Source organism: Diplotaxodon limnothrissa, linkage group LG3 (assembly GCF_057381915.1).
Source record: "Diplotaxodon limnothrissa isolate DT_005_m linkage group LG3, D_limnothrissa_male_GT1.1, whole genome shotgun sequence".
NCBI classification, from domain to species: Eukaryota; Metazoa; Chordata; class Actinopteri; order Cichliformes; family Cichlidae; genus Diplotaxodon; species Diplotaxodon limnothrissa.
Genome location: NC_140598.1, coordinates 59,985,552 through 60,004,637, shown reverse-complemented (window position 1 = coordinate 60,004,637; position 19,086 = coordinate 59,985,552). Strand labels below are relative to the sequence as shown.

Here is a 19,086-nt window from a genome sequence, read left to right as displayed (position 1 = left end):
TGTGAACACTTCCCAGATGCGTTGTATTTTAAACTTTCCAGCCCTTCAAGCCCTGCAGTGAGCCGGATTGGATCCCTTGGTGAGTCTGGTCTGGTCCTCGGACCAAATGTTTGACATCTCAGAGATAAAATGTTACATTTCAAATTTGAGACAATAGTGTAAAAAAGTAAATAAGGGCAGCTTCTAATATTAAGCTAAGTTTAAAGGAGAGAAAGAAAATAGAATAGAATGCATTTTATTGTCACTATACACATGTGCAATGACATGCAGACAAAACAAACAAACCCTTCAGCCTACAGGCTGGATCAGGTATCTCTGAAAATCCCATGAGTTAGCCATTTTCTTCTCGGCTTAGAAGACCTGAAGCCATCAGAGCTCAAATGTTTCTGTGGAAAGTTACATCATTTTCTGCCGAGAACTCTTCCAAGCGCTGGCTTGTTTCTGGAGGCTTGGACAGCAATTTCCTGGCAATCCGCTTTAGAAATTCCCTGCACGTGGGGAAGGAGACACCTTAGTCTATATATGGTCAGCAGACCCGAGCGCTTCCTGCCCCTGTGAAACTTTCCCCAGCCATTTAAAATAACGCATTCACGTGCTGTCGGAAATTAGGATTTCACACGTTGGTCTTTTCACAATCCGGACCTTAAAAGTGTGACGCTAACATGTCAGAGATGTTAGCAGAAAAACACGGATTTACTGCGTGACGTGAAGCTGCACAACAATGTGCGCGTGTGAGAGATAAATCGAATGCACTTTGTAAGCACGTGTGGGGAGTGAAACTAACATGCTGCACCTGAAAGCAGCACGGCCACCCCCTCCAGCTTTGCAAGGCAACGGGTCAGTTTAAAATAAAGAGAAACCGAAAGAGAAAGAGAACCGCAGCATCATGTTGCATCATCTGTTGCCAGACCTGCGGAACTCATAAGTCATCAGATAAAGCGACTGAGCGCCTCAGTCAGCGCCACACAGTCACCAAGCAACACATCCGATGTTAGTCTGTAGCACGGCAACAGGTCCCAGCATTACCTGCTCTGTAACCTGCACTCCTGCTCTGTCCTGATATCCCGATAATCGCGTATGAATGGATACGGCTTCCCCTGCTGCACTCATGGTCCAAGACAGGTGAAAGCCTCGTGCTGCCGCAGGCGACCAGCCGACAGGTGAGCCAGTCTGCTGCAGGAGCGTGGGTCAAGATGTCCCCGTTATACATGGACTCCGGGTCCGGGTCCGAGTCCGCCAGCCCCAGCAGTACTGCAGGATCGGTAAGTTCCTCTTTCTCGTCTCTTGACTCGATCATCAAATCCCCGTATTCAGGTCATCCTATGGACCTTTTCACGCTGTTGATGCTAAGAGTAAACTTATGTGATGTGAAATTCACACCGATATTGGTTATAATTATGGGCTACAACAGGTATAACACCCATTCACTGTTTATATTGAGTCAGATCCTCTTCTGATTAATGAACCTCTGGCTTTTTTCCTTTTTACACTGTAAATAAAAATGATATATTATTAAAGCTAAAGTTATAATTATTATCATTATTGTATAGTAATATACAGCAATATATCGTAATATATAGTATTAATTATTAGTCATGCTAGTTATAATCATCATCCACTGCCTCTAAAACCACTATTTATCAACTCAGATCCACTTTAAGCCCTCCAAACAGATCTGTTTGTAAAATAAGTGATTTATTTAAATTTCATTTAAATTATTAGTACCTTAATTATCATTATTGTTATTAGTTTTTAAACTGAGTATTGGTCTTCCACCTCTGGTGCCCTGAACCCTCAGTTCACGTCCGGCTCAGGTTATTTACTGCAGTTATCGTGTGTGTGTTTGCAAAGTATACACAGATTGTATATACTGCCTGTAGAACAGTCAGCAACAGCTGTGCTGAGTGAAAATTGAACTCACGAAATGAATGGAAGGTGTAGTCTAATAAAGACCTGAATTATTGTGTGCAATAAAAAGAATCTTCCTTGTTATTTGTCATATGGTTTGTCAGCCCTCGCCTTTGCTTCGCATCACGCGCTGCATCAAAGCACTTCACGTATTATTGACCCGCTTTATTTTGAAGGGCCACACGCACTGTCTCATGTGATTGGTTTGTCTCATGACCTTGTAAGTCATGTTATACCTTTAAAACAAAAACGCGGTATCGAAATGAAATCGATACACGCCCTTTAAAAAGAAGAAAGCCAAAGTCAAAATAGAAGTGCATACTTGAACGCCCACTGTGTCACTGTGCGGTCTAATTAACCCCAGATATTTCTCCTTAATTCTGTTGTTGTTTTGGCAGGAGAGAGAAAGAGGGGGACAACAGATGGGACCCAGAGGGCCAAAAAGACGGGAGAAGAACAGGGATGCAGCGAGGAAGAGCCGCAGAAAACAGACAGAGAGAGCAGATGAACTTCATGAGGTCTGACTCCTTTCCCCCTCTGCTTCCTTCCATTGTCATCCTCTGACTCTGTCACTTTCTGTCTCCTTTTCACACACAGCCTGTTTGATGAGCAGTGTGTGTATGTGTGCGTGTGCACGCGCGTGCGTATTGTGTAATCTGGCAGCATGCTTGCAGGCGTTTCTTGTAAATAGCCTGCTTTAGGAGAAGGACTTTCACTCCCTCTGCTTTGCCCTCCCTATCAGCCCTCCCTTTCCTGTCTGCCATCCACACACACATATACACACGCACACACACAGACGCATTTGTTTTCAATCTGTACTTGCCTGTCTTTTTTTTCTCCCCTGGGGGGCGGGTGCAAATTCCACAGGTCAGGGTACACATCCGCACACACGGACACGCTTCCCAGAGCACTCAGTCAGATTTCTAAAGTATCTTTGATGACCGCGTGCTTACACACAAGCCTAACAGCACGTAGCCCTGAAAACTGTTTCAAGGTCATACATGCATTACAGTTATGAAGGGTTATTGTAAAAATGTGGTGTTCAAGATTTCTTACTGTGATTTGAAACCCATCCATTGAAGCAGAAAGTATTCAGGTGGTGGTGTTCTCTAAAATACTGAAATAATGTTAGCTACTAGTTACATGAAGAGCTAAATGGAACTAAGTTATTGTGCATCGTCATATGCTGGTGATTTTGATAAGCAGTGGCACACAGTTGTACATACAGTTAATCTGTTGATGTGCATCTTTAAGCACGGTGGGAATGCTGCATCTTAGCACGCTTCCTGTGTTGCGTTCACTTCGCTGGTCACCTGCTTTGGTTGTTTGTGAGACCTTTAATAGGTTCCTCTTGTCTTATTTTGCTAAACTTTGCACTTCTGTATTCCAGCCAGATTACTTGGCTCGTAGTTTTAAAATTTCTCCCATCACATGAGATCTGCAGTTTCGTTTGATAATTTGATAATTATGCTTCATATGTATATATATTTCTGTACAATTTTCTTTAGCCTAGGTCAATTTTTTTCCTAATACTATCTTAAACAAATTTGCCATTTCCAATTCCAAAAAAGTATGAGTGGACATGAGGATGAGCCTAAGCCACAGAGTCCTATTTAACCAACAGGTTGAGTTGTACAAATTCAGGTTTCTGTGCAGTAAAAAGAAGCATTTGTTCTCCTGTCATGTCACTAATCTGATTCGTCCGTCGGTTCACGCTCATAAATGTGTTTAATTACTCTCATTCTGACAAAGAGAAAACAAAACCTCCGGTTTGCTGTGCTGCACCCGAGCTCGTGCTCTTTTACTACCACTAAGCTCTATTTTCCTTTTAGATTACATCCTACCTGTTGTAACCTGCTCAATATGTCTGCGTGTACCAAATTTATGAATGGGTGTGAATGGGTGTGCGTGTCTTTTTTTGTGTCGGGAACTCGCACTTTCGCTTTCCCTCTTTCCTTCTCTTTCAGTTCTGCTGCGTGTGTGTGTGCTTCACTTGAAGTTCTGGGAAGTGTCGTTGCCTCAAGCCACTCGAACTTGTTAAAAACTCAAAGTTGTGTCAGCAGCTTACAGTTTAATGGGACGGAGACCGTGACTCACAACTGCATAGCACAGCTCTGACTCTTCTTCAGGGCAACTGTCAAGTTTACACTTTGATGTTAAAAGTAGACGAATGTTAGCTGTGCTGAAGTGACGGCTCATTAGAGTAGATTTGAATGGGTCACAGTTCAAAATAATCCTTAGTTAAATCTTAGGCATATCCCCGGCAGATCCAAGAGTAGAAAAAAACAGTCAAAAACAGTGAATTTTATTGTTAAAGACTGAGTTCATTAGTTGTATGTATTTGAAACTATGGCCACCAATGTAACAGTATGTATATAAGACCAGTAAAAAGAGGAAGAGCATCTCAAAAGTGCTTTAAGTTTACCGCTAAATGTAAAGAAAACCGTTGTAAATGCTCCAAAAAGGCACGTTTATTGAGAAAGCTTTTTGCCACATTTCAATTCAAAATTTTCCTAATTGGTCCCATGCATTAGTCTGCACTTATCAGCAAGGAATCACTTTTTGTTCTCTCTCCACCGCCTACCCACTCGTTTCATGCTGATCTTGCAGCGCTGTCACTTAGGAGCAATATTTCAGTTCTCCTTTGGGGTTCTGGCGTTGGCCACACTTCATGCCTCTTGTGCTTTCTATTGCTGCACACTCTCGGAGCCTTAAAGGAGCGTCATTAAGATTGTTTCGCTGTGTCGTTTTATTACTGCGCAGCACAGGCTTGGTGTGATATTGTTTGTCCTTTGATGTATGTCTGTAATAAGTTTTTATGGCTGGTGAGCGCCTCAGTTAGGGATAATAAAGATATACCTGACTTTTCTTCTTTACTATTGATCCCTCCGCTTTGTCTTTTTTCCCCCACCCCCTTATTTAATCGCTTCCTATTCCCCTTTGCCCTCTGTCTCCTCAGGAACTCCAGAGTCTTGAGCACTCGAACTCGGCTCATCATAAGGAGATCGCTGCATTGAAAAAGGAGCTGCACCTGTTAACGACGTCGCTGGAGCGTCACGAACCTTACTGCCGCCTCCCCTCCAGCCTTGCGGGTTCTTCTTCAGCTGACTGTCAGACCAGCTCCAACCATCACGGAATCGCCGAGGCCTCGGACTCCACCGTGGCTGCTTCCTCTGCGCTCCCCTTCTCTCTGACCTCCAGCCTGGGACTTCAGAGCCTTGACTGCGTCAAAAGGAACCATGTCTCTCCTCCAGCTAACACAACATTAGCCTCCTCTGCTCATTCTTCACCTAAGCTCTTCAATTCCTCCTCTTCCTCTTCCTCCAGCCCAGTGACAGTTCCCTATTCAGCATCTTTCACCACATACACAGCTCCGCACTCTTTATTTAGCAAAGAACCTATAATGACCTCAAGCACAACAAATGGTATACCCATCTGTGACGGTCTTATTTCAAACCCCGTTCCCTCCGGTGTGCTCTCCACAGCTGCGCAGCCCACGCTGGAGCAAGACACCCTCTGTGAAATGGGTTACACAGTGGACGGATTTTTTAAGGAGAAAACATCTTTTCTAAATGCTACAGCTGACGCTACACCCCCTTATTCCCATTTAGAGGCTGGAAGTGCGGGTGTAGTAGCACCGGGTTGCGTGCCCCAGATGCCTCCATGTTGCTTTAGTGGAAACCCAAGCAGTTCAGTTTCACCGTCTACTTTTTTACCATCACCTCTTCAAAATCCTCTTCCTCCTTCTCTTTTAGCTCCAGCCGTTTCAGGTTTGGAGCCATCACCCATGCCTTCTTTTTCCTCAAAGCAGAGTTATGATCAAGACAATACATCAAACAGTGTGTCTCTGCTCTCCCTGCTCACTGTCCCCGGTCCACTTGATATATCTCAAGCTACCTCCAGCAGCTTCGATAGGGCTCCGTCTGAACCTCCGCCATTGGCGCCACAACCAGGGGTTCCCTCAAAGGAACTTGAACTTTGTGATTTTTTCGACTGGCTCATAAGTGGGAATAATAACCAGTAGCGCTACAGAAAAGTCATTTTGATTCATGTGTTGTGAGGAGATGACCTCTGGACTCAAGCTAGTAACAAACCAAAGACTGAATGTCTTCTGTCATATTTCATATTCATACCAGATGCTACTTATTTATTGAGCTTTCTGTTACGAAAATGCAGCGATTTCATGATTGAGCTTCCATTTGGTTTGGTCACAGAAAAATTGTCAATCTGAACCCTGCGGTTTCCAGAATGCAACCAGTAGCTGACTAGATTCTCATGTATTTGTACCTCCAGCGTCACAGGTTATCTCATCCTCTCTGAGACTAAAGTAATCTTTATGTCTGCGCTTATTAGTAAGTGGCATAAAAATGCCTCCCGAACTTTGAGGGTCTTTGAGCAGAAATCTCTAATTTCAAGAACGAACGCAATAAATTCCAGTGTCTTTTTCCACAGTCAGTAATCATTTGCAGGCACCGCTCTTTCCTAAATCATGAAAAAGGAGACATAGTAAAACTGAGTCAACATGGTGAAACTTGTAACTTTTAATTTTAGATTGGGTGGAGTGGTCCTCTCACTTCCTTGCAACTTCACAGAAAGGTTACCAGAATAAATTTCCTTCTAAGCTGCAATACAAACACAGGGCAGTGCCAAAGTTAACAACACATCCTTACTCACTTTCTTCTTCTTTTTATTTATGTACCTTAATCTTAATTGAAGACACACATTCTCAGCACATATTCTGCTACTGCTGCTAATTGATATTTAAATCTTAAAGTGAAATCAGCCACTTTCATGAAATTGGTACAGTACAGTGGGATCGCTGGCCTTCTAAATTCCCTGTGAGCCACTGTGAAGGGCTGCTTTATTACAAGGTTGCATTAGAATGTAGTGATCCCAGCTATCAGAGCTAATAATCCGGTTGTTCAGTCTGACGTCACTAGCCGTGTCTGGGCCTAAACTCCGCTGCAGGTCCATATATCAAACGATCACTATGGCATTACTGAGAGTTGAAAAACTGTCTAAAGTCTTTCATCTTTAATAAAATGATCAGCGTTCTGCTCTACCAGGTGTAACAATTGAGTTTAACATCCAGGCATCCATGAAAACGGAATTTATGACATTTAACGGAGTTAGAAGTTAGCAGGAAGTTAGCTCGCTAGCTTCTATCTAAATACAATATAGCATGTCCTGACTGCGGGGTTTTGGAAACAAATTAAAACGTACAGCTCTGTTATCACTTCCAACATAAATGAAGACAGAAAACTAAACAGCAGTGATGTTTGTAGGGTTACTGAAGTTGGGCTAGCTGGTATATAATGATGTGCTACGTGACCGCTAGCGACACAGCTATGCTAGCATAATATGAACAAGCTAACTTTTTTTTCCACTCGATAAAAGTTAACGTGAGTGTTCTCGGTGGTCAGGAACAAATGTAATCGCATGGCAGGGTGCTGTAAAAGGACCAAACTTCAGCCAGGAGAACAACTGAGATAATCCATCCACAATACGAGGTTAGTCATTCATATACTGCTGCATGGGCTGGGCTGTAGTTACATCCTAAGGTTTTAAAAACTGAGCTTAAATAAATGATTAGCGGTAATAAAAGCCGAGGGAGGTCAACAGTGATCACTGACTGTTTTAGGAGCTTTTTGAGATTAAATAGAAGAAAATACAAAACATTAAACATGTTAACAACACAAAAGCCATATTAAACGCAGACTACTTTAGGCCCGGAAGTAGGATTCGTCGCGTCATCACTTAACGACCGGATGGAGCTAACTCTCTAACAGTGTAGCTCATTGACAATGGTCGAGTCAGATCATGTTTATAACATTTTAAAGTCTTGTATAGGAACGTGTTAGTGTTTGTTTGGTCTGTTTTTTTTGTCACGCACTCTTATGACTTGCTTATACAAGCATGACTTCCATGTAGAAGCACACTATGAGAATAAATAACCTCTTATGTATAACCGTTGACTGGTTAACCCTTCAAAGCCTGAACTGTGAAACGATTACCTAAAAATTCAAACTTTATTGAAAATGGAGTGTTTATTTAACCTTTTAACGACATTTAAACAAAAAAAATTTAACTATTAATTTGCACCCTGCATATTTTTGCAATTTATCCCTCATAAATGAATCAGAAGGAACATATCTCACTGATGATGTAGACATCAGGATGATGTAAACCCACGAAAACTTTAAAAGGTTGAAGACGGACCTGCAGCTGTTGTTGCTGAAGTTATTCATTTTATGTTTGTTCATAGAGCCCAAAAGGATAATTATAGATGACGTAGAAATAAAAATAATTTTTGGATGTCAAGGGGTGGGTGATGGGGGGTGCACACAAGTATGCTGTGCATGGAGTAATGGTTTTCACCCATTATTTTTCAGGTGGATTGGGAGCAATAATTACCCTGTAATTTTAATTCATTTGTAATTTTAAAAAATCTTTCTATAAATCAGATGCTATATTTGATGCAGCTCTTGCTTTCCATAAAAAATATAAAATTGTTGGTCCAAACTGACAATTTAACACAATTTATGTTTTAGTACATTTTTTGTGCTCATTTCAAGTGGTTTGACCCTGTGAACCAGGAGGTGGATTAATGTCTTTTAAAGAAACTGCTGCTGAAAAAAGTGTTTTTTCCAAGCGATCCTTTCATTTAATTATTTTTTTTATTTTATATATTTGCTATTCAGCCTATATGGTATACCTGTATATTTGTGCATATGGCAGTTGTGGGGCTTTGTAGTATTTGTATTTATCATGGATCAAATAATATATTGAACAAGGAAACTAATAATAAAAATTATATTAAAATCGGTTTTATGCTTTTAAAAAAATACTGTCCTGATTGAGTTTTTAAATTTTTTTATTTTATAATACAGTACAATTTTCAAGCAGTTCAGCTCACTCATTCATATGCTGTTACACAACATATGAATATTTGTTTGGGGTCTATTAGCAGAATTATGCAAATTCTGTAATATATAGCTGGATGTGCTTCTTGACACCAGGCAAGGCAGATGACTGCTCGGGGCACCGGGTGCCTGGTAGTGCCCTGAGGGCTGAGAAACCTTAAACTATGCAGTGGCATCTGGACCTTCAACGGATCCACTTGTTCACAGAAGCCTCGACAGAAATAGTCTCACTGCGATAAAACAAAAGGCAGTCAACATCCAAAGAAGAGCTTTGAATGTCCTTCAAGAAGCCTGGAGAACTTTTCCTGAAGATTACTGAAAATAATGTCGAGAAAGCTGCCTAAGAGAGTTCAGGCTGTGACTTTCAATAACTGTACAAACTCTATTTTTGGTATTTATATCCTCATATGTTTGCAAACCTTTCAGTAAACCAGTGCATCTATTCCTCTTGTTTCTGTCAAAGCATAACAGAATGAGGAGTTACTTTTGCACAGCACTCTATAGTATTAACACTGCATAACCAGACAACCTGGTCTTGGTCACTGTTGCTAAAATAAACAAGGTCTCTGCTGTAGTAATGTTTTCCTTGTTGTTTTAGAGGACTGCTGTTGGTGCTGTCAGACTACTCATAACATAATGGTGATGAATGCTGGTTGGAGGGGCCCCAACAGACTCCACAATGCCCACTGTGCACAGCTAACAACTGTAGACTGCTCTAATGAAAAGCTCCAAAATGCTGTTGAATGTCGGTTAACCAGCACGCGTCTCTAACAGCACCACAGCCTCCCTGATAGCAAATGTAAAGCAGAGCATCAATGCTGCCCTGACCCACACTGTAAACTCTGTGTGTGTGTCTTTATCCCGGAAGATGACTGGGTGAACTCACCTGATACACCACATAGGGGACAAGGGTGTAATGTAAAGCAAAGGACGCATGCGCAGTTACAGCACTTACTGCACTGTAGTCTCTATGAGACAAAATAGGCTTGTGTGTGTTTATGGGGAGAAAATCAGTGTGTGTGTGACTTTGAGAAACAGATGAAAGGCGCGGATAAATGCGCCTTTAAATGCACGTGCGTGTGTGCTTACACGAGAGAGTGAGCGCGAGCAAGTGGCTGAGCGGGCTGAAGAACAATGGATGGGACTTGATCCTCAAAGCCAGCTTCACCTCAAATAGGAGGAGAGCAAAATGGGGGAAAAGGGAGGGGGAGGAATGGGGGGGAGGCGGTGAGCGTCAAAGCGGTGCACTGATGGAGGATAGGAGGGGATATTTCTTTACTGGATGAAACGGCAGTGAGAAAGCCAAAGGTGGTGCGGCAAGAGCAGGAACGCCGATGAAACACCTGCTTATAATCGAGCGGCTTTAAAAAGCCAGGGCCGGCCACGCGTAAATAAAGGCAAATAAATAAATAACTCCATCATATAGCGTCATCCGCAGTGGAGGAGGCTCACTCCTCTCTCTCCTTGCACCACCTCAAGGCTGAGGAACCTGCGTCAAGACGCGGAGAGTGAGACGAGGCAGCATCTGCTCAGCGCTTTCAAAATAAAATCTTTATTTTTTATTTTTATTTTTTTTGCTGGCTGAGCCTGTACTCCGCAGTGAAAAATGCCAGAGAAGATTCATCATAGCTGACCGCCTTAGTGCTTAGTGCCTGTACACGAAAAGAAGTTAAACATGTTGGATTTTCTCTGTTAACCATGAAAGTATCTGTGTAGAACAGAACGAGTAAGAAGTTCTTTCTGCGCATCCATTATACTTATAAAGAAAGAATTCCTGAGCTCAGTTTTTATTTGGTACATCTTGCTGTTGTTGTCTAGACTGAACTAGAGAAATCAAAAAGAGACTTTCAACCTTGCTTTCATCTCTACCTGCACGTTAATGCTTCAGTCCAATAGCACTGCAGTTACCAAAGTAACCAGGCTTATTGACATCCATGATGATCCTGAGGAGCTGTCTTAAGGGGTTGCCGTATTAAAATCTATTTAGATCTCTGAAGTTTCCTTTTTTGTGACTACACAGAAGCCCTTAGGCTCCACCAGTAACCCTCACAGGCTAAAACAGCTTTTAGGTCTGAAAAGTTAAGCCACAATTGCTCTCACAATTACTCCTCTGGTTGTAAAGCAGAAGTACAGTTGTTTAGAATTACCTGGGACCAGGGACTAGAGGTCAAGGCCACTAGTTTCCAGTCTTATTTATTAAAGGGTGACGTTCATTTTATAAATTATGGTCACAGTTAAGGCATTTAGAAAAGTTTTGTGAAAATATATCGTTAATCAAAAAGATTTTTGGGATTCACTTATCATTAATACAGCCGTTCACACTGACCGAGTAATTTTGCTGGATGAATTTGCAGCATTTAATTTTTGAACAAAGCTCAATTTCCAGATCCAGACACACAGATTTAACCAATCAGATCACTGCATTTGGCAACAAGTGCACTTGTACTTCTTGTAGCGTACACCGGTACAACATACACAACTATATGGAAATAGCAAAATAATACTACTGGATGCTGCAGAGTCTCAAAGCACCTTAACGGCGAGCATTAATAAAAGTGACTGTGTGATGATGTTGCGGCGCTGGTGTACTGGCCTTATTGGCCATTATTATTGTTACTCTTTATTCTTTTGTGATTTTCAAGTAGCTGCTGATATAGAATAGGAAACGTCACTGACAAAAAGTGACGTCAGTTTGTCTACTATCATCTTTTATGTACAGTCTATGAAAAGGGGCTTGATTTCCGCAATCCAGACACACGCTTGCACAGGTAGCCTATTTTATTTTGAAAGTCATGAAGCTTCATTTCCGGTATGTTTCCGACTCATCGCGTGCATGTTGACGCAGCTCATTGAGTCGCTGTAGGACAACCGGATAACGGGAACGGAGAAGGGGGTACAGGAGGAAAAAAAAACAAAAAAAACCGCGTCAGTGTGTCAGACGCAGACGGTTTTGCTATTGTATAACACAGGCCTTCAGCTTTTCCTCTGCCGGCTGCCCCTGCGCGGAGGAGCGGCCTCTTTTTTTCTTTCATTTACCTTTTTTCCCTGTCCTCTGACCGCGGAGGGAGACGCCGAGCGGAGCTGCGGGGCTCGCCGTTACATCGGAGGACCTGCACATGTCGGTGCGGTGAGGGACCGCTTGTTTCCCCGCCCTGATACGGTTGAAGGAAGGCAGGAGGAGGAGGAGGCTGAGTGGACTATAACATCTTTAGCCTTCAAAGAAATCAAAGAAAAAAAAAGAAATATCAGGTTTTAACGGTTTAAAGAAGGACCCATTACAGAGGGGGGGAAACGAGGCAGGAGGACAACAGTGATGCCGCAGCTGAAGTGGGCCCAGATTGATGATTTTATGATATCATCATTCACCGCCAGGACCGAGCACTGATTTTTATTGATAAAAAAAATCGAGGAGAAGAAGCTGTGAAGTGGCACGGAGGGCGTTTGTTTGCGTCTGATCCGGATAAACAGGAGGTGCTTTTTGTCTTTATTTTTTAAGCCTATCAGGAGCTCAGCTGCTTGATATCATACAGCAAATAAACATCCAAATCCAGGCTGATGACTTAGGCGGTGTGTGACGCCAATACAGCAGCAGCAGCAGCAGAGGCGTGTGTGTGTCTGTGTGTGTGTGAGGAGGAGACGCGCCTGTCTGAGCATCATCTGGTAGCTGTTCCAAGCTACTCCTGCACGGCGATGATACACAAGCGATTCTTTTCATCTGTGTGTGAAAAGCTGAAGCTTCGAGGATGATGATGACGATGACGAAGATGCCATTTCCAGTCCGGCTCTGATAGAGACAACGAGGCGCGCAGCACGTGACTGGACCCCTAGAAAATCTAGCTCTCTCTCACCTCTCCTCACCTCTCCTCCGCCTCTGCACCTTTCTCCCCCATCCATACTTTCTATCTCTCACCCCTCTCCTCCTCCTCCCTCCTCCTCCTCCTCCACCACCACCACCCCTGGAGCCGCTTTTTTTTTTTATTCTGATCAGTTGATAATCCATCTGTGATTCAGATAGCCACCCACTCCCCCCCCCCCCCTCCACCCTCATCCTCTGCTTTATTCAGCCTTACATCCTCTTAATAAACATTCCCCCTCGTTACACACTCACTCGCAAAAGCATCCACACCACCTCCACCTCCAGCCATCATGGAGACGACCAAGCTGCCTCCGTCCAGCCCGTCCTCGCCGACCACCAGCTTCTCGGTGCCGTCCGCGGAGAAGGTGGATGGCTTCCCACGAAGGTCCATGCGCAGGGCCCGACAGAGGAGGTCCCACAGCTCCTCTCAGTTCCGCTACCAGAGCTCCCAGGTGGAGCTCACCCCGCTGCCCCTGCTCAAAGGTGAGGCTCTGATTCCCCCAAAGCAGCCACAGATCAATGTGAGAAACAACAGCTGGAACATGTGACACTGAGAAAGCTGTGACAGTAAAAGGTCACAGTCAACTCTCTGTGTTTGCCTTCTTTGCTCACCTACATGACTAAAACACAACACACACACTTATCCACTGACTGGTTTCCACTTAAACATGCTCTCCTCTCAGTCCTTGTCAGGTCTGACAGGCGGAGGTGACGGTGGTGGATTTGGTTTATTTAACAGATCTGCTGCCTGTCTTCTTTTGGATATGTAAAAGGTAGGGGTGCAACGATACACAAAATTCACGGTTCGGTTCGGTTCGATACTTTGGTGTCACGGTTCGATATTTTTTCGATACAAAAAAAATGTTCATGCCTTTTTAATTTGTCATTTATTAAAATTATAAATATATATTTTAACTCAAAAGTACAGTTTTTAAATTTAACCCTAACCCTTGTGCGTGTTTTTTATTTTGACAGCGAATGCGCACCTGCGGACCACTTATGTGCAGCCCTGGTTATTTAGCTCGTCATATTGCAGCCACAGAAATTATTTTGTCCATGAAACCATAAAGCTGCACTTTCTTTTTGCCTTATAGTCTGATTTGTCATAACTTCTCCGTTTTGTGGTAAGCTTTTCTTTGGCTGTCACTTCTTCGCCCTGACCTGTCTTATTTGGCTCAGCAGAACTAAAATATATATCTGTCTGTGAAGGTCATCGTAGTCAAATATATATCCTGCTGCTTTTACACACGCACTCACATAAGCTCAGCGATTCTCTGCGCGATCAACCTCTCACATGTTTAAGCTGCGGGAGATTTCACTTGTCATGTTTGCATAGTAAGCTAACGATTAATAAGACGATGTCAGAGGAATTGGTGCACAAATTATCATCACTCACAGATCAGTGCTGTCGCTCTCTATACACAGTTCGCACGATTGCAAAGTGAAAGCAAAAAAACAAGCGCAAATTCAAACGCGATTTCAATATGTCACATATTGACAGTGGCTCACCGATGCCAATGACATAATTACCCAGCTACATTTCTGAAAGAATGCAAAAGCATTGACATATATTTTTCCTTCCTACAATAGCCCGACGGGCAGGGCAGAGATAGATTTTGGTAGCCCGACTGAAAAGATCGCTAGCTCCAGGACGTCGGGCTAGCGATATTGCAAGCCTTGTATCTGATTGAGGAATCACTCATCTTTGGAAAAGAGAGTTTATTACAGAGAAATGTCTCTTTCCAAAATAAAAGCTATACTATCCGCTTCTTCTGGGCTATATTCTCAGCAGCATAAGGAGAATCATGTGCTAACAGCTGTCTAAATGACTCGGCTAAAGTTAGTAGCATGCTTGCTTGTTTTTTTTCTGCTTCCACTTGTCTTTGCACTAGGATGATGTCGGTGTAAATGTGCAGTCATATTCGTTGTGTTCCCACTAGTGCTTTCAGGTTAATCTCGTTGAAATGACCTTAACGCCACAACACGGCAAATCTCCGTTAACGAGCTACCGCCGATCGCCCCGTGCATGGGGCTAGACGGCCAACACGTTAACGAGCTAACTGCGCTAACACACTAGTTCCCACCCATGTAATTGAGCATTGCATGGCACATCCAACATACTGTTTTACTTTAGTCCATGACTCGCTTACCTTCAGGGTCATACGTCACATGAAAACCAAAATAATTCCAAACGCCAGATCTGAATGAGGGTGGGGGAGGTCCATGTTACAAGGAGAGCTTAACTTCTGTCTCGCTAGCTTGCCCTGCGCTCTTCCTTCTGACGATGCTGTCTGTGTTGAGCGCTCAGTGAATCTGCGTTCGACTACTCCGCCTAGGCTGCACTGTCGAGCCTAGGCGGAGTAGTCGAACGCAGATTCACTGAGCGCTCAACACAGGCAGCATCGTCAGAAGGAAAGTTGATAAAATAAATTAAAAATTTAGTATTGTTCGATACATATGCGTACCGAACCGAAAGCACTGTATCGAACGGTTCAATATCGATACGAATATCGTTGCACCCCTAGTAAAAGGCCTGTTGTTGTTGTTTTTGCTGTTGTTGTTATTCTTCTTCTCCTCTGTGCTGGGACAAACAGTCCTTTTCATTAGCAGTTAATAGATTAACATGTGTCATGCATATTTACCCCCTCCTGTCAAATGTCGGAAACAAGTGAAAAAATGACCATCGCAGTATTTCACAGCCAAATAATAACAGAATCAGTTTAAGGTCCTTTTAAAGCAGCAGTGAATTTTTGCAGTGGAGGAGCAGAAGTAGTCCGTGCATTGAATCATCGTTGCATTTCTGTCCTTTAGGTGGTTTTGAGATGTGACTGTTTCTCAGTCAGGTGACAGTGAAGTGTCTGTTTTTTTGTTTGAGACGAGCTCTCATCAGACCGTATGCTTCCTTTTGAGCTTTTTTATAATTTGTCTTTTGTTTTCTTGAAGATGAATTGCTTGCATGGAGTCACTTCATTTGCATTGACCACTTTCACCCACACTAAGCAAACCCATCCAACATGTGCTTGTCTTCTTGATTGGCTGATAGTGGGGTGGGGCGGGGGGGATGAGAGAAGAGTCTCTCCATCATGAGGCCTCTCCCCTTGACGGTCACTGTCAGTAAGACTGCCTCGGTGAATAGACCTCGGGTTGTAAAATCTGTGAAACGCCAAAGATGTTGACATTCAGGCTGGTGCAGCATCCACCATGAAGGCAGGCAGAGCTGCGCTATTTGCAGGTCTGTCGTTGCCATAGCTGTAATCCCAGAGCTGCAGTTACTACACAGAGGCCAATTTGATCTGTGCAGGCGTGTTGTGGCCTTTTAGATTCAAGCCCCGGGGATGCAAATGCACCACCCTGCATATTCTGTATATTCTACCTGCCTGGGTGAAGCCTCCTGGTCAAGCCACTAGGCATGGCCTGCTTTACGTGTGCATTAATGTTTGCGGTGGCTAAAGATTGTTTCTGTTTATCTTTTATAATGAAGATTTGTTTCTTAGCCCAGCCTGGAATTGGTGCATCCCAACATCATACTGTGGAAAACCTGTGATTGGAATAGCTAAATGAATATGCAGTGGACTGTAAAGTAAAACAAAGATAGTAAAGTGAAGTAAATGCATGGATTCATGGATGATAGAATTTTCTGAATCCAGCTGTCAGCTCTGAGCTTTAGCTGTTTGAATGTCTTTGGTTTGTGGATGCTTGGTTTTGTTCTTGAACAGTAACGGGCGTAAAAAGAGTTCACTGACATTATGGCTTTTCTATAAACGTGCTGCAGCATTGATTTCATGCACAGGTTCTTTAACAGCAGATATTTTCTTGCTAGGCTTTGTGTTTAGGCAGCGAGTACATGTTAGAGCTGGCCAGATCAATAAATTTGTACTTTGCTTCACTCAGTCAACAAACCCCATCGCTTCATGTTTCGTCCTTTTTATATACGTTCTTGCTCTTCTCTGGCTTCGTGGCTTTACTCCTGTCTCTCTCGTTTGCGTGTACAGTACAAAAGCAGGTTGCATGTGCTCGTGTGTCCTTCTGACCCTTCTTTATAAGGTTACTCCCCCTTTCACTTAGCCTGCAATCTCTTCCCATTAACCCTCTGAAAAGAAGACCTCTGTGCTTTCAGAGGAGGCGTGAGCTGTGTGCGCCTGCGTTTTAACTTCTTCTGAAGCACGTGAGCGAGGGGTGTGTGCAGCAAGGTGATAAGAGGTTTTTACCGCATCAGTACAGCGCCTTTGGTTGAGGTGGGTCTCTGCACATGTCCTGTAGAAGTCCCAGTTACTGGACTACTGCTGCTGCACTGTTTCTGGACCCCCTTGAGGAACTGATAGTAAGATTCTGCAGCAGGAGAAGCATCTGGTGTGGGGAAGTCTCTAACGGGAAGTATGTAGGCCAAGTGTAGACAGACTTGTGGGTGTTTTTCCCTCCAGGGAGTCACATTCTCTTTGTTAATTTGAACTCCTCCTCCTGCTTCTTGCACTCGAAGCTCTGAGCAAAGCTTCATCTCATTCTTGTGACATGACAGAAATGAAACTGGAAGACCTGACATTTAACAGCAAACTAGAATATATCATAGAAATACACATTTTTAGCAGTGTTTAAGCTGAGCAACAGTCAACTATTCTGGCTCACACAGAAAGCCCCCAGGTTGGATTCAAACCTAGGCCCTTCTTGCTGTGGGGCAACAGCGCTAACCTTCCCGCCTCTGTGGCTGTTTCTGTGTTAGTTTTGTAACAGTCTGTTTGTCCAGGGTGTCCTTCACCTCTCGCCCTGTGGCATCTGGGGTAGGCTCAAGCACCCCCACAACCCTGATTTGGATCAGTGGAATGGATGGATGGCTTAGAGCAGAAATATAGAGAACCAAGGACTTTTTTAAAACATGTGCTTGATTTTGCTTCAAAACAACTTATTTGCACATGGAACCGTATATTTTCACTAAAAGCTCTCAGTAGCTTAAAGCCAACTCTCTCGTTAGTGGTATTCAAAAGGCATTGCAGTGAAAAGTGAGTCACTAAATGTAAAATAGCAAACGTACAAAAGGGAGGTTTTGGGAAATTTGAATGAAAAACAACATTTTCAACTGAGTTCAGAGATTATGAATGACTGGACAGCAGGAATGATCTAACAGCGTGTCTTTTTCAGGTCAGAAGCCTTAAACAGGCCAGTCCTCTGGTCTCTTCCGATCCACGATCTGTAGTATTATCGTGTAAAGTTCCTCAAGCTGTTAGCTGATCTCTGAGAGGTTCATTTCCTCACTGACCATATTAATGGTCCCTTTTAGCATGGAATCCATTCATAGCTTTGCGATCTGAGTAGCCTGTGAAATATATCTGTCTTAAAAATATATTTTTTTGTGGGTTAGACGAAGACAAAGTTCAGTCCAGAATCAATGCAGATCTCTAAGAACAGCAAGTGTAGCGAGGTGGACAGCAAATGTCTAGAAGTTGAGTTGTATTTGGACTTTTATTGAGTCACGTGGGATGGAGGGAAATGATTATCACAGTTATTTTGATCAATATCAATCACTAAATATAGTGCAAAAATGCTTTTACTTCACTGTCATGTAAACTGTTTGCACATTTGCTGCACCATTCCTTTGCAGCAGAATAAATTTGCTCCTCTTTATTTATCTAAATTCAGAGCATCTCATTGAAGAAAAGTATGAAATATAAATTGTACCAAAGCTTAATGCAAAATTAAATCAACAGAGCTGCTTCACTTTAACACTGTGCTGCAGCCCTGTGAGTTTATCTTTACAGACGAATGTGTGTTTGTGCGTCTCCTAGAAGCAAAATACATTCGTGGTGCCTGCAGGATGAATGTAAATAAAATAAACTTGAAACTTGTGTATGCCTTTCCACTTCTCCTGTGATCTTTGCCATCAGCGCAGGTTTGCAGAAAAAGGCGAAAACATCTTTTTTGTCCAGTGTCTTGACCATTTTGCTGAAGTCGTCGTTATTTACTGATTATCGATCACGTATTGTGCCATATCTTGCAAACTGGGATGCGATTGCTTTACTGACTTCAGTTCAGACTTCATCTTTGTGGGTGGTGTTGACACGCCGACATGCTGTGCAGCCTCCTTTTCCTGGACGTGCGAGTTTGTGTCGGATGCTGCGCCGTTTCTCTTTGGCCTCGTGCACTGGTCGTGCTGCAGATTGTGGCGTGTTTTTAGACGGCTGACTAACTTGTGTTTCTTTGCAGTGCAGCCACGTGGCGCCCTTATGATTTCTTCTTGGTTAACGTCTCTTGCCCTAAATCTGAATTATTTCCAAACAACAGATGACGATCTGCTTCAAGGGACAAGCTCTTCACCTTCTGCTGTGCCACAAATTTGAATTTTGTGTCAGTGCTGTGTTATCTGTTGCATATCACGGAGGTCAAGCGTGCTCAGGGAACTCCACACTG

At 43.1% G+C, this 19,086-nt stretch overlaps 2 protein-coding genes across 2 annotated transcripts in view; both read left to right on the top strand.

Moving 5' to 3' along the window:
• The first annotated feature begins 1,193 nt into the window (after window positions 1–1,193).
• On the top strand, window positions 1,194–5,932 carry batf2 (basic leucine zipper ATF-like transcription factor 2). Its single transcript, XM_085351017.1, has 3 exons — window positions 1,194–1,262; window positions 2,307–2,426; window positions 4,868–5,932. The coding sequence occupies exons 1-3, from the start codon at window positions 1,194–1,196 to the stop codon at window positions 5,930–5,932; spliced, it is 1,254 nt and encodes a 417-aa protein (XP_085207143.1).
• Window positions 5,933–12,966: 7,034 nt separating this feature from the next.
• Window positions 12,967–19,086, top strand: part of ppp2r5b (protein phosphatase 2, regulatory subunit B', beta) — a 46,694-nt gene continuing 40,574 nt past the window's right edge. Inside the window, exon 1 of the mRNA XM_085351016.1 lies at window positions 12,967–13,170. Within this exon, the coding sequence (XP_085207142.1) occupies window positions 12,978–13,170 (193 nt within the window). The 5' untranslated portion in view covers window positions 12,967–12,977. The remainder of the gene's footprint in view (window positions 13,171–19,086) is intronic.

Coding starts and splice junctions, on each gene's coding strand:
- batf2 (XM_085351017.1), top strand. CDS start 1,194: ATGTCCCCGTTATACATGGACTCCGGGTCCGGGTCCGAGTCCGCCAGC. Junction 1,263..2,306: donor CCAGCAGTACTGCAGGATCG/GTAAGTTCCTCT, acceptor TTGTTTTGGCAG/GAGAGAGAAAGAGGGGGACA. Junction 2,427..4,867: donor GAGCAGATGAACTTCATGAG/GTCTGACTCCTT, acceptor CTGTCTCCTCAG/GAACTCCAGAGTCTTGAGCA.